At 30.4% G+C, this 14460-nt stretch overlaps 1 protein-coding gene and 1 long non-coding RNA gene across 2 annotated transcripts; both read left to right on the forward strand.

The window, feature by feature from the left end:
- The first annotated feature begins 621 nt into the window (after positions 1 to 621).
- Positions 622 to 6266, forward strand: LOC131614763 (uncharacterized). The gene is made up of 8 exons (XM_058886316.1): positions 622 to 1911; positions 1989 to 2138; positions 3713 to 3781; positions 3826 to 3972; positions 4108 to 4173; positions 4278 to 4341; positions 4766 to 4882; positions 6124 to 6266. Exons 1-8 carry the CDS (start codon positions 622 to 624, stop codon positions 6264 to 6266), a joined length of 2046 nt encoding a protein of 681 aa, XP_058742299.1.
- A 593-nt stretch (positions 6267 to 6859) lies between these two features.
- LOC131612476 (uncharacterized) lies at positions 6860 to 7263 on the forward strand. Its single transcript, XR_009287391.1, has 3 exons — positions 6860 to 6966; positions 7060 to 7137; positions 7218 to 7263. It is a non-coding gene; the product is annotated as an uncharacterized LOC131612476 (long non-coding RNA).
- The last annotated feature ends 7197 nt before the right edge of the window (positions 7264 to 14460 follow it).

The raw sequence follows: 14460 nt of genomic DNA on the forward strand, positions 1-14460 counted from the left end.
AGAAATAGTAAAAATAGATGTGTAATGGACTTTTCACGATGGTGTGGGAGCACTTATAAAATTTATAAAGTGGAATGAACATTTTCCAGTAGGTATGAGAAGCTTATCCATTAATGGATAGTTGGTTTTTGTTAAAAAAAAAAACAAATTATTAAAATATCTATAAAATCAACTTAATATTAAAACAGATGATATCACAAAATAATTTGATTAAATAAATATGTATAGTTTAAAGGTGTCTTAAATTATAGTGATTTTCGAAGATTTAAAATATAAAGTTGATTAAAAAATGGGCAAATAATACAAATTTAAAGTGAAAGAAATAAACCCTAATACTAGAGAGGTAGAAATCCTACTACTTGTCTACGTTTTCCATATAGAAAACAAAGCTTCCAGAATTTGTCATTCAGGTAGGTACTCTATTTTCTATACTCACGAAGGTAGGTGTTCATTCCTGTAACTCAATTTTCTTTTGTCGCTTCTAATTCGGATTTGGAATTTTACAATAATCATTACTGCATGCTTCGAAAATTAATATAATCACATATAGCTTCCTTTGATTGCTTACGCTGTTAATTCAAATTCTAAAGTTTGTACATTATTGTTTGCATTGCAGCAACGATGAAGAGTGAGTCGACTGAGTTGCCATATTGTGTTATATCGCATATCTTTTCCAAGTTAAGTTTGAAGAATTTAGTGAAAACTAGTGCTTTGTCCAAACATTGGTATCATGAATGGGGATTAAGGAAAGACCTCACGTTTGATCTCCATAACATGTTTGACTATGATACAACTCCAGAGTTACCAATAACCCTTCCACTCTTTCAACAACTTCAATCTCAATTTGCCACAAAATTAGATTATTTCATGCAGAAATATCCTGGTGACATGATCCGTTCAATCCGAGTAAATTTTCCATTAGGTGCTGATCACACTTATGCCATTGATAGATTGATTCACAAAGGACTTGTTAAGGGTGCTAATCGTATTGAGCTCCTCTTTGCGAATGAAACTGATTTTAAAATATGGCAATACAATTTTTTATTTCCTTTCATGTTTGGCCCTAATTCTCTCACATATCTACACCTACAGAACTGCCGTATAACACCAGCTATGGACTTTTCTGGATTGAAGAATTTGACAACTCTTGTGTTGCATCTAGTTCCTGTGGAGCAGAATATGCTTCAGGATCTGTGTTTTAGCTGCATCCATCTTGAGAACTTCACTCTTAATGAATGTTTGTTCCTATCTGACTTAAAAATAACTAGTACAACATTGCTTCATTTGAACATGAACTGTGGGTTTATTGATACGCACCCGAGGAATATTGATATCATTGCATCAAATCTCTTGTCCATTGAATATTCTATAGGGTTTTTTTCTTGTCCATTGCATAAATTGACCATTAACTCTCCTATGTTATCCAATTTTACCTACGGATGCGCTAAAATTTCAAATGTTGTTGAGTTTTTTATGCTGAAAAATGTCAAAACTATTGTGTTGGATGAACTCCGTGAAGGTGATCTCATAACTCATTTATTTTCTAAATGTCTCCAACTGGAACATGTCACCCTTAACAAGTGTCGGTTCACGTGTGATTTGAAAATCATCAGTGCAAAGTTGCGTCATTTGGGTTTAATTTGTTGTTACCATACGAATGGCCGTTCTTGTAAGATGGATATTCATGCTTTGAATCTCTCATCCTTTGAATATAGAGGTTACAAGCAGATGAGGAGCATAATTTCTGTTGAGGCTCCAAAATTATTGAAGGTTTTCTGGGATGCAGGTTTTAACAAGATAAATGTATATAACTATGCTACAATTGCAAGTATACATCATCATGAGAATTCCGCTATGCATACTAGTCTTTCACAGGTTGAGAATTTCCCTATGCATATGAGCCTTTTACAGGTGAGTCACTCAAAATCCATACATTCTACTTGTTGTTTACGTGTTTGTCAATAATTGCTTTTTACTCCTGTAAACAGATATCCAAGTTAATGAAGGATTTGGTTCAATCTCAAAATCTTCGACAATTGGAATTATTCATTGCTGGAGCGTATAATCCTAATATGGACTACTTTTGGATTTTAGATATTGCATTGGCTTCTCGGCATCTTCAAAAACTTTCTCTAACAGTGAGTTATTCATCCCTTTTGTTTTTGATTGGTCATTTTTTAATATGTTACAATTTACTATTTTTAGGAATACTATTTTTCTAAATCAATCTTATGAAATTAAACTTGACTTGAACATGAAGTTTTAATTTCCTTTTTTGAAGTTTACACTGTGTTTGAAATTTATTTTTGCTACTATTAGAAAATAACTAGATGATTTGGCAGATAGAATCACATTTAGATAGCTTAATATGCTCTATTGTATTATAGAATTTCCACAGTTAATTTCAACCTTTTCAAGAACAGCATCAAAAACGAGTCTGTTTTAATATTATGCGTTTATACACTTGAAGTTAGTGGTTTGACTTTTGTAAAACATGGTACTATATAACATCTTACACTAGTACAAAAAGATCAATATAATTTTAAAATTTACACCCAATATACTAAAAACGGGTGTAAATAAAAAATACGGTAGCAATTTTGTAAATAACATGTCATTTTAAACATTATCAGGTGACAATATACATCCTATTTTCTAAAAACGGGTTTAAATTAAAAATATTATTATAATCAAAGTTCATTTACTCCCTTTAAACAAAAAACGGGTATAAATTTATATGAAAAAAAAATTGTTTAAATTTATAACTTGAAATATATAATCTATATAGCATATTAATAAATTAATGAATAAATATTAATGAGTCTAAATTTATTAGGTGAATAAAATAGTTTAAACATTATACAAAAACTCTTTATTATTAGGTGAAACATTATACTTTAAACATAATTTTTTAAATTTATTAACATAATAAAGTACTTTCTCTATTTTCTATTAACTCTTTCACGAAACTCATTTTCAACTCTTTCAGAAAACCCATTTTCTCATGCATTTCGTGCGCTGCTTCAGGCCATGGCAATTTCAAGATTCAGCGAGTTTGATTGGAAAAAAGAGGTTGATTTCGGATTTCTGCGAAGTTTGATTTCTCTAAACCACACTCGATGAACAATACCCTTGCTGTGACGACACAATTAGATCTCTTCTTCGCTCACTCTCATTTCACCAAAACGTTTACACAACGAAGCTGAGAGGAAACTATTGCAGTGACAACAATGAAGCTGAGAGGAAACCATTTCGCAATGACGACAACGAAGCTTAAAAAAATGTAAAATCTGGAATCGATCTTGATTCCATCCTCAATTTTCTACGGCTGTTAACGATAATGCATATTCAATTTACACAGTGAAGTTAGGGTTTAATCAATTTGTATTCATTTGCAGATAACTGAATCGTGATTATGGGGTTCAATTCAGTCTATAGATCGTTGCAGGATATATTCCCTCAGGTATTTCTATTTAATTTCCTTTTCATTTTCTCCTGAAATATGATTGAAGAACATTTAATTATCGATTGATTTTAGTTATTATAACTTGTTGATTCTCTGTGATCCATTTTAATGAGTTTAGTTTGTGAATTTGAATTGGTTTTCAGTTTTAGAACTCAAGTCTGTGCATTGAATTTTCTAGTTTAAGATTGTGTTACTCTGAGAATTTGTCCTAGCTGAAGCATGTGTTTGTTATTTTGCCTTGAGCAGGTTGATTCTAGGTTGTTGAGGGTTATGGCTATTGAACATCCAAAGGATGCTGATATTACGGCGGAAATTGTTCTTTGAAATGATTATTTTCTAAGAAGCATACTTGTGTGAAGGTGGCATTAATCCCATACATCACAACTGGTGATCCTGATCTTTCAACCACAGCAGAAGCATTGAAAGTTCTTGATTCATGTGGATCTAACATTATTGAACTCGGTGTTCCATACTCCGATCCTTTAGCAGATGGTCCTGTTATACAGGTTCGTTTCTTTCTTTCGATTGTATCAGGTATCGGAGTTCCCACTGTAATTGTAATTCTAGACATTTGATATTATTGTGAGTATATTTATCATTGTTTGATTGATTCTCAAACCGATGAGTCTTTCTGACTTCAGGCTGCTTCTACAAGATCTTTAGCAAGAGGAACCGATTTTGATTCGATTATTTCTATGTTGAAGGAGGTACTGACTACACTTTGTTTGGCAGGATATTAATTTTCGTCTGCAATATTCTCTAGTTAAAATAAAACTGATTTTTGTGACATTCTGAATAGTTGGTTTTTCAGGTCGTTCCAGAATTATCTACTCCAATTGCATTGTTTACTTATTACAATCCAATTCTGAAATGCGGTACTGAGAGATTTTGTTACGGATGCTTCTAGATTGAGGGGCCCCGGGTCTTGGAGTTTGGATTTAGAAATGCTATAGCCACAATAGAGAGCTGGTATATTATACACAAAGTAGAAAAAACCACACTATGCAAAGCTATATACACGAATGGACTGAGGATGAAAAACAAACCAAAATAAGAAAGATTCATTATTTATTAAGCACATATAAACCCTTTCAAAAAACATCTAAACTTCTATTTACAAGCACTTTATTTTAGGGATGCTGTTCAATCTGCAAGCAAGATAACCAAATAGTATGTGTATGACCAAAGATTAAGATAATGCTAATGTCAGCAGCATAGCATATGAATTGGAAAGAAAGCTGGTATATATGTTGATGATGTTTTTCCTTTCTAACATGTACATGAGTATTGATGCTTCAGTTTGGCAAAAGCTTGAAGAACAAATTCAAGAATTTTTCAAGGCTTATTATTTGAGGTTGAAGCTGAAGGAGCAAATAACTGAGTTCAACAGGTTGCTTAAGGAACAAGCTGAATTAAGTTAGCTACAATCAACTGTTGTTGCTTTACTACCCAACTCTAATGGTTCACATATTTCTTCATGTAAGTCTCTATGATTTCCATGGACATTGTTTCCATCCCTTTGAAGTGAACTTTTATTGTTTCTGTTTTCCAGTCTCCTAAAAGTTGAATTATTATTGCAATTCTGAATGGTGGGTTTGTTTAAGGATGTTAATGACTTTAGGTTATTTCCTTAATTGAAAATAAGGTTTTTATATAAGTTATAATTTTCAAGTTTGCTGATATAATTGGAATCTAGTAACTTGATATGGTTTTTGCAACATGGGTGTTATAAGCAAGTTTAGTCATAGATTTTATGGAGAATAATCAAAATATCTGAGTATTCTACAGTTTGTATTTAGTTAGGGTATTTTGTTTGTGATAAAATTTGAAGTTTTGTGGATTTCATAGTGCTGTTGTTTTTAAGATTAAGTACTAGAATCCAAATTTAGAAAGATGCACTATGAGCTATGTAGCACCGACGCCGCTGAAAAAAGACCTGTCTGTGTCGGTATCAGACACTTGCCCCTGACACATGTGATTGATTACTTTTAATTTATTTATTTTTTCAAACTATTATCGGTATTGTCGTGTTAGTGTCGGGGTCAAATTCGGGGTGTATGTGCTTCATAGACTATGAGTATTGAGTAACCCTTGTTTTTATAATGTAATTACGTTGTTACTAACCAATGTGTGCAAGATGTGTGCAAAAGCATGTTGGAAAAAATTGCTTCAGGTATAAAATGTCAGAACATGACTCTTTTTAATTATTATAAGATTAAAAAAAATTATATAATTAAATACATAATTGTGATTGATTAACGGTATAAAATGTCAGAACATGACTCTTTTCTCATCTCTTTATCTAAGTATGAGTCTAAATTATGCTCAAATATTACTCTTATTCACAGTTACATGATTTCATCTCTTTTGTTTTCGTCCTTTCAACTTCAATTTTCAATTCAGCTGCTACAAGAATTTTTTTCCCCACCGCTTTTTCGGTTCTCTAAACCTGAACTGTTTAGACTTTAAAGTAACAATATTATAAGAGCCCAGCTCTTATTTTTAGAGCCAAGTTCGTTGAAGATAAGTTTAAATATTGTTAGATACTATAAATGTATGTCTCTTTGCTCTTTAGCAGCCACATGGACATGGGTTTGAAAATTATAAGCATTTTGTTTTGTCTTTTTTTTTTGTCCATTCTATGAAAATTGCTTCAGGTTTGCTCAATCCATTTCTTTCTCACTTGAAAGCGGCTCAAGATCAAATGGACAATGGTGGTTATTCAATTGTTCTTGAGCCGGATGATAGCAGTGATTCCACATGGTTTACTAAAGGAACTCTTGAAAGGTTTAATTTTTAATGTTTCGGTTTATTAATGTGTATTATCGTGTGATCTAGAATGATATTTTTGAAGTCCTTTTTTGAGTTGATGTTGCATGTAATCTCTAGACTAAAGTTCCTGTCATAAATCGTGTATGGTTGCATAGGTTTGTTCGCTTTGTGAACACTCCTGAGATATTGGAACGTGTGTATACTACAGAAGCTGAAATCTTACAAATTGAAGAGGCAATTGCAATTCAAGGAAATAACTCGATAGGGATTAGCTCTGTAAGTAAAATATCAAGCATTATTGTATGATTGATTGTCTTCACTTAAAAGACTATTTGAGTAATCATGTATTTCTACAGGTGGAAGAAAACCAAGTAAAACATGCAGAAAACACAGAAGGTACTTTTGAAAGAACGGGTTTATTTCAAATTATCATTGAAAACTACTAACTTGTTTTCAAGAAATCTTGGTATATTTAATGCTCTGTCAAGATTTTCAAGATTTAAACCTAGATCTAAACTTTTATTAATTGTTCTGTCTTCATTTGTGACGAAATTGACAAGAGGTGCAGAGCTTTTTGTATGGGGTGATAATATGCTTCTAGTGGCTAGGGATAAAGTGTGTAGTCCATATCTGGAAGGCGGTCACTTGCAGAAGTATTGTTCGGTGAAATTGACGAGCATTCAGAACATTATAAGGAGTCTTTATTGAGAGGCTCTTCAATACATAAAGTATGCTTAACTAATTTCTAGTTTTTCCATTTAGAAGTGAAGACATGAATTTAAAAGTTTTGAGTTCAACGTTTTTTTATACTTTTGCGCCAGATGATCAGATTGATCACGTTAACAATTGGCGGCCGTGCATATATGAACTTCATGGGCAATGAATTTGGGCATCCAAAGGTAAGGATTACTCCTTTTAAATATGCACAACTACACTCCTGTTTGTAACTGATAATGTTTTAACGTTTCACCTGTGCCAGAGAGTTGAGTTTCCAACGTCAAGCAACGACTACTCATATTCATTTGTTCTTTTTTTCCTAATGGAACTGCATTGATGATATCTTCTAACAAATCATTTTATGTTTCTGTTTTTGAATGCAAGTTAATATTTTTTGTTTTTGTTTGGTGAATTCTAATTTCTAACTTCCAAACAAGAGTGAACCTAATTAGACTATGGTTTACATATTCAACACCTTTTTATTTTTTATTTTTTACACTCGTCAAAACCGCAGTATGGTTACCATTGATACACGTGGCTCTTTCTTGTAATAACACTTTCTTGTAATAATTTCTTGTGTCTTGTTTTTTTGCATACAGAAAACAATTGCTTCTCCAGGGTGTGGTATTTTGGCCATGGATGAATCCAATGCTACATGTGGAAAGCGGTTGGATTCAATTGGACTAGAGAACCCGAAGCTAACCGCCAAGCATGGCGTAAAATTATATATGAAGAAAGTGTTATGACTTAGTTAAAATATAATTTTTATGTGTATGATTTTATAATACTTGAAATATTATGACTGCACATGATTTTGTATACTTTTTGGTTAATATTAAAAATATTTTGACTTAGTTAAAATATGATTTTTATAAGTATGATTTTATAGTATTTGCAATATTATGACTGAAAATAAAATATAACTAAATGGTGTTTATGAAATAGGGTGTAAATAGATATAATTGTTCATTCATAAATTGCGTATTTACAACCGATTTTTACTAAAATAGGGGGTAATTAAGAATATATTTACACCCGATTTTTATTAAAATAGGGTGTAATTAAAACATAATTAAGCCCAATTACACCCGATTTTTATTAAAATAGGGTGTAATTAAAACGTAATTAAGCCCAATTACACCCGATTTTTATTAAAATAGGGTGTAATTAAAACGTAATTAAGCCCATTTACACCCGATTTTTATTAAAACGTAATTACGCTCAATTACACCCGATTTTTATTAAAATAGGGTGTAATTAAAAACGTAATTACGGCCAATTACACCCGATTTTTGTTAAAAATAACGAGTGTAAATTCGTTAGACATTTCTCACCCTGTGGATATACACCCGATTTTTATTAAAAATAATGGGTGTAAATTTAATAAAAAACGGGTGTAAATTAACATTTTTGTACTAGTGTTATTTCAACTTGTTTTATATGCCTGATGGAATTTTAATATTACGACTGTTATTCAATTTTCAGATTAGAAACGGAGATACGGAAATATTACCCATATGAATGATTAGATCTCAAGACAAAGAAGAGAATATTGTGTTAGCTAGTCATCTATTTAGGAATGCAACTTTACTTAAGCAAATTACTTTCAGTCATCTATTGTGGAGTGCAACTTTATTTAAGCAAATTACTTTCGGTTCTTTTAACAATTTCTATATAGGCTTCGATAGTTGTTATTGGTTTGAACAAAATGTTATTCATGGCTAGGGCTGGAAATGAGTCGAGTCGAGTCGTCTCAACTCGACTTGATTCATTAAGAATTGGTTCAGTTTATATATCGGTTCGAGTTTGTCACGAATTGTTTCCAACTAAAACTAGACTCGCTAGAAGTTCACGAACGACTCGGTTGAACTCGATAGATTCATCTCGTTAAGTTCAACTCGTTTGCTTCACGGACTTAAAAGTCATTTTTTAAAGTCTATTCTTTTTATATATTTTATATTTATATTTTCTTTAAATAAAAAATATAATAATAAAATAAAAGTTATAAATTTGAAATTTATACACGTTGATTTTATTTGTATAATTATTTTTAAAATTATTTTACTCACTTAAGAATATAAATTATCAATTAAAATTATTAGATTAAAAAAAAATATAGGACTAAGATTTGGAGCATATCTTTAAACGTACTTTTACAAATAATATAAATATATGATCCAATTGACTCATGAACCTAACGAGTCGAACTATGTATATATAATTCAAGTTCAACTCGATCATTTAGTTAACGAACTTAATTTTTAGTTCATATTTAGATAATTTTGTTCATGAATCTAGTTCAACGATTTAATTGTTGAACCAAATTCCGAACTATTTTCGAGTTTGTTTGTTTCATTGTCAACCCTATTCATGAGCATCTTAAGATCAAGTTAATGAATAATGTCACGCTCATAGTTTTGTAGTGTTATGTTATTTATAATATAAGAAAATTAAATATTATAAAAAACTCTCTTTTCCCTTTAAATCGGCTACTTCACTCAAATGAGTGTAATTTTGGTTCAAAAATTACTTTTTCCAACTAATGATGTCATATTGTTTAACTCCAATTACATGTTTATTGTGTTATACCTTTACTTATTAGATTTTGTTCAATTGATGATATCACATGGTTCAATTGCAATTTCTTTCCCTCTTTTCTCTGTTTCTAATATCAGATCACATCACATCCAATTTAATTTTTTCTCTTTTCTCTAACTTCTCACATCTCAGTCTCACTTTTCAATTCCCTCTTCTCTCACTTTCAAAATCATCTTTCTCTTCCTCTTTCCTTTTGAATCGAGAATGAATATGGAAGGTTGGTTAGGGTTAGGAGCGAACTTTCTGGATTTTGGTTGAAGGATATGAAGGAAGAAACCTCTTTAAAAACGTAAATCCATTTTTTGCAGCAGTGAGATTGTTTCCGGCAGATTTTGAGTACGCGCGGTGGTTCAGTCTATTGCCTATGATGCTTCGGGGAAAGGAGGGCGTACCTGTTAGGCATGGTGGTGGTAGACAAATTGCTTCATCATCAAGTATGTTTCAAAGTTTCAAAGCAGGATTTGTTTCATTTTTTTACTCTATGCTTTAATACTTCATTATTTTTCTCTAACTTGATATGTTTTTCGCTCTGCTTTTCAGTTTTCCTCTATCAATGTTTCATTTCTTTCTCTTCAACACAGTTCAACTTTTGTCAAGGCAAATTCATTTTGTTTTACACTGTCTTACATGATTGTTTCCCAACAATCGATTTGATTTTTCCAAATAAATGTTCACATTGTCTTTGCGTAACATTTTGGATATCGAATACAAGTTCACACCATTTTTGAATAAGATTTTGGGTGTGAAATACATGTTCATACTGTTTTTGGGCAAGGTTTTTGTACTTGAAACATTTTTTTTTCCTTAAATCCACTAAAATGTGTTTTTTCTTTTCATGCTAAGATTTTTGTACTTTAGATAAAAAGGTTTGTACTTGAATGCACTCAAATGAGTACTTTTCAAGGTTGATTTTGGTTACTGGACTACAAATTAACGGGTAAGGATCCTCTCCATTTTTCTCTCTCTCCATTTTCTCCATTATTATAGTTTTGTATGTAAATAGCACGTATTTTCATGACATGTGACATTTATTTCACATTTATTTAATTTTATTTACTCAAAACTATAGTAATTAAGTCTTCCATTTCTTTTAAGAAATGGAGAGGATCTCAACCCCAAATTAACTGCATTTCAAATTGAAATTTTCGACTTTAAACAAATTTATTTTTTTAGAGATCTGCCAAACTTCAATTTTAGACTCGTCCAGGTCAAAAACAAAGGATTTCAACTACTTTTTGTTTACTGTATTGGACAAGAAGTGACAAATGAGTAACAAATCTTTATATTGTTTTGTTAGGATTTCATATTTATTTACCTTTTTTACTTTTTTTTTTTTTTTGTGTTATGGATCTTTAGTTAAGAAGAAAGAGACAACTAATAGAATATTCTTTCTCTAAATGTGAAAGAAACTGAAGAAATGTTGCAATAAGAAACTGACTTTTATATGAGAAATATTGATCCATTTACAGTCATATTATCTTTCCAGATAGACATAGATATGTTACAATTTTCCTTCGAGATTATTTGGAACAAATGTCAATAAGGAATACTTATTGTTGTGATTTTGTTATAATTACATTTTATGTTAGTTGTTGAATATATATTAGGTTATCTCTAATTGCATAGAAATGATAGGAATTAGAATATTTGTATCATTAGTTTCATTTATGAATGTACTATATATGGATAGAATCATATAAATAAATAAAAAGCAAAACCATAAATTTTGATATGGTATCACCCGGTTATCGATCAAACATATGTGTTTTTTTGTTGATAAGTCGTTTTTGTTTGACTCTTGTTTTATTTTGGGTGACTCTTGTTTTAATCCCTTCTCTGCTTTTGGTCTTCTCTTGGCTCGTTTTTTTTCTCTGTCGTTATTTCTTGGTTTGGTTTCATAGCTTTAGAAAAGGAAGGAGAGAATTTTTTTACTCAATTTACTAGGAAAACTATCCTTCGTGGACATTTCAATTTGAAATGTATGTGAAAGGGAAAGGAATGTCTGATTATCTGGGGCTTCGATGGCTCCAACCCGAGAAAATTGCGTTAGATACATGAGAAACAAAGAACGTGCAAATTATTTCTTGGATCCTTGCCTTATTAAGCCTCAAATGGTTAATAATTCGCGTTCCTTATTGACCGCCAAAGCCACATGAGATCACCTAAAAGTTATATACGATGAGAATAATGCAGCGAAATGCTTTCAACTTGAACTAAATATTGCAAATTATCTATAAGGTCCTCTGTCCATTCAAGATTACTACTTTAATTTTCTAAATTTATGGGCTGAACACTCTGAGATCTTACATGCTGATGTTTCTTAAACATCTTTGCAACCGTTTAAAATATTTATGAGGTTAGCAAATGCGATTTTCTCATGAAACTTCGCGCAAAATTTGAAGTGGTTTGTGCAGCTTTACTGAACCATAATCGAGTTCCTGATTTAGAAGTTTGTGTTAGGGAACTTTTTTCGTGAATAGCAGCCTACTCACTCGAAATAACATGTCTCGTGACCAGAGTACTACTACTTATCCTACTGAGCTCTGCTCCACTGTATCTGAAATGTTAAGAGTTCCACATCGGACAATATATGGCCTAAACATGTGTTTATAAGTGGGGGCAATCCTCACCCTACTAGCCGGTTTTGTAGGGTTGAGTTAGGCCCAACCACATTTCTTAACATGGTATTAAGAGCCTCGTTTAAGATCCTGTGGGCTATTATGCTTATAAGTGGGGGCAATCCTCACCCTACTAGCCGGTTTTGTAGGGTTGAGTTAGGCCCAACCATATTTCTTAACAGGAAATGCTACGGTTCGCTGGAATACGCTTCTTAGAGATCAGAAATTTATTTTATCTTATTGTTATTCATTTAAAAATTTACCGTTGATAATAAATATTTTTAAATTCAAATTATTAATTAAAGATTAAAATTAAATAGTTAATAAATAATAAAATTGTAGTTAAAATTTTTGTTATGATAAAATATTATAAATTTAAATTGTTTTTTAAGTTTTTTTAAATTATAGTTCAGACAATAGACAAATAGTTGAAGTGCATAAGTATTATGAAAAAAACTAAAAGTTTTAATAATTAATTAATTAATTAATTAATTAAAAATATACACTAATAAGTAAAATATATTTAAGTTTTTTATATGTGCAAAATTATATTGAAATATGATATATCAGTTTAATTTATTGAATATTTTATATTTGATGAAAAAAATATTATTTATTTATAAAATATTTATTAAATTTATAATTTAAATTGGTATGAATTCTCACATTTTAAATATAGAGTGAAGACCCATTTTGGTCCCTCACAAATATTACACGAGTCAAATTAGTCCCTCACAAAAAAATTGACCCAACTTAATCCTTTACAAAATTTAACCGGATCATATTAGTCCTTCTGCTAATATTTTTCTCAAATCGTTTTTTTTTTCTAGTTTTAAACCGTGACTGGACTGCCACGTTGGATTTTATTTATTTTTCATTTTTTAAATACTAAATTGATTTTTATTTTTAATTTCATTTTTAAACAATTATAAATTAATAATATAAAAAAGCCAAAATTGTTTCTTATAAGGAGTTGAACTCAGGCCCACGTGGTTAATCTTAAACAATTCTAAATTTAAAATAAAAAATACATAATTTGTATCAATATGGTCTCGAACCTAAGTCTCTTCAGATTAAATGACAGTCAATTTAATACAATAGAAATTGATTTGTCTATTTGTAAATGATAGTCACTTTACTAACAATAGAAATTGATTTGTGTAGTTGTTATTGATGGTCACTTTACTAACCGTAGAAATTGATTTGTCTAGTTATAAATGATAATCACTTTATTAACAATAGAAACTGATTTATCTAGTTGTAAATGATACTCACTTTACTAACAATAGAAATTGATTTGTCTTGTTGTAAATAATAGTTGCTTTACTAACAATAGAAATTGATTTTTCTAGTTGTAAATGATAGTCATTTTATTAACGATAGAAATTGATTTGTCTAGTTGTAAAGTGAAAATCATTTAACTTAAAGGGACTTAGATTTGAGACCTCATAGGTAAAAATTTATGTATAGAATTTGTTAATATTAGTAGAAATCATGGAAATTACTTGTTTAAAAATTACTTTATAAGAAATAATTTTGGTTTTTTTGATATTATTCATTGATAACTGTTTAAAAATGAAATTAAAAATAAAAATTAATTTAGTAATTAAAAAAAAATCTAACGTGTCAGTCCAGTCACGGTTTAGAAGTATGAAAAGAACCGGTTTAGAAGTAGAAAAAATCGATTTGAGAAAAATATTAGCAGAAGGACTAATATGATCCGGTTAAATTTTGTAAGGGATTAAGTTGGGTCAATTTTTTTGCGAGGGACTAATTTGACTCGTGTAATATTTGTGAGAGACCAAAATGAGTCTTCACTCTTAAATATATTTTTATATATTTTATTGAGATTAATATTAAATGCAACTGCAATAGAGTATTTTAAAACTATGTTTATTTATTGATTTATTATTATCTAATTTTTAATGCAATTTTGTGTGAAAATGGGTGGATTAATTTTTTTTTAATTTTTTTTCTCAAATGTAGTTATTTTGAATTTGAGTTATTTGGATAAAAATGTCAATACTAGATATAAATAAATATCCTACTACTTGTTTAGGTTTCCATCCAGAACATAAAAAGCATCACGATCATCAACAACCTTGTAGGATCGGTTCGACCGCCAATTCTTACTTCCGAGGTAGGTCGTGTTCATTCCTCAAACTCAATTTTCTTTTCTAGCTTCTAATTGGAATATGAAATTTTACTTCCGATTTAACAATAATATTTACTACACGCTGTTAATTGAAATTCTAAAGTTTGTTCATTATTGTTTGCATTGCAACAACG

The sequence above is a fragment of the Vicia villosa genome, linkage group LG6, assembly GCF_029867415.1.
Source record: "Vicia villosa cultivar HV-30 ecotype Madison, WI linkage group LG6, Vvil1.0, whole genome shotgun sequence".
NCBI classification, from domain to species: domain Eukaryota; kingdom Viridiplantae; phylum Streptophyta; class Magnoliopsida; order Fabales; family Fabaceae; genus Vicia; species Vicia villosa.

What these genes read in the sequence shown, in the direction of transcription:
- LOC131614763 (XM_058886316.1), top strand. Translation starts at nt 622, where the DNA reads ATGAAGAGTGAGTCGACTGAGTTGCCATATTGTGTTATATCGCATATC. An exon ending in CAGATGGTCCTGTTATACAG is followed by an intron (nt 3,973 to 4,107) that starts GTTCGTTTCTTT and finishes TTCTGACTTCAG; the next exon opens with GCTGCTTCTACAAGATCTTT. An exon ending in TAAGGAACAAGCTGAATTAA is followed by an intron (nt 4,883 to 6,123) that starts GTTAGCTACAAT and finishes AAATTGCTTCAG; the next exon opens with GTTTGCTCAATCCATTTCTT.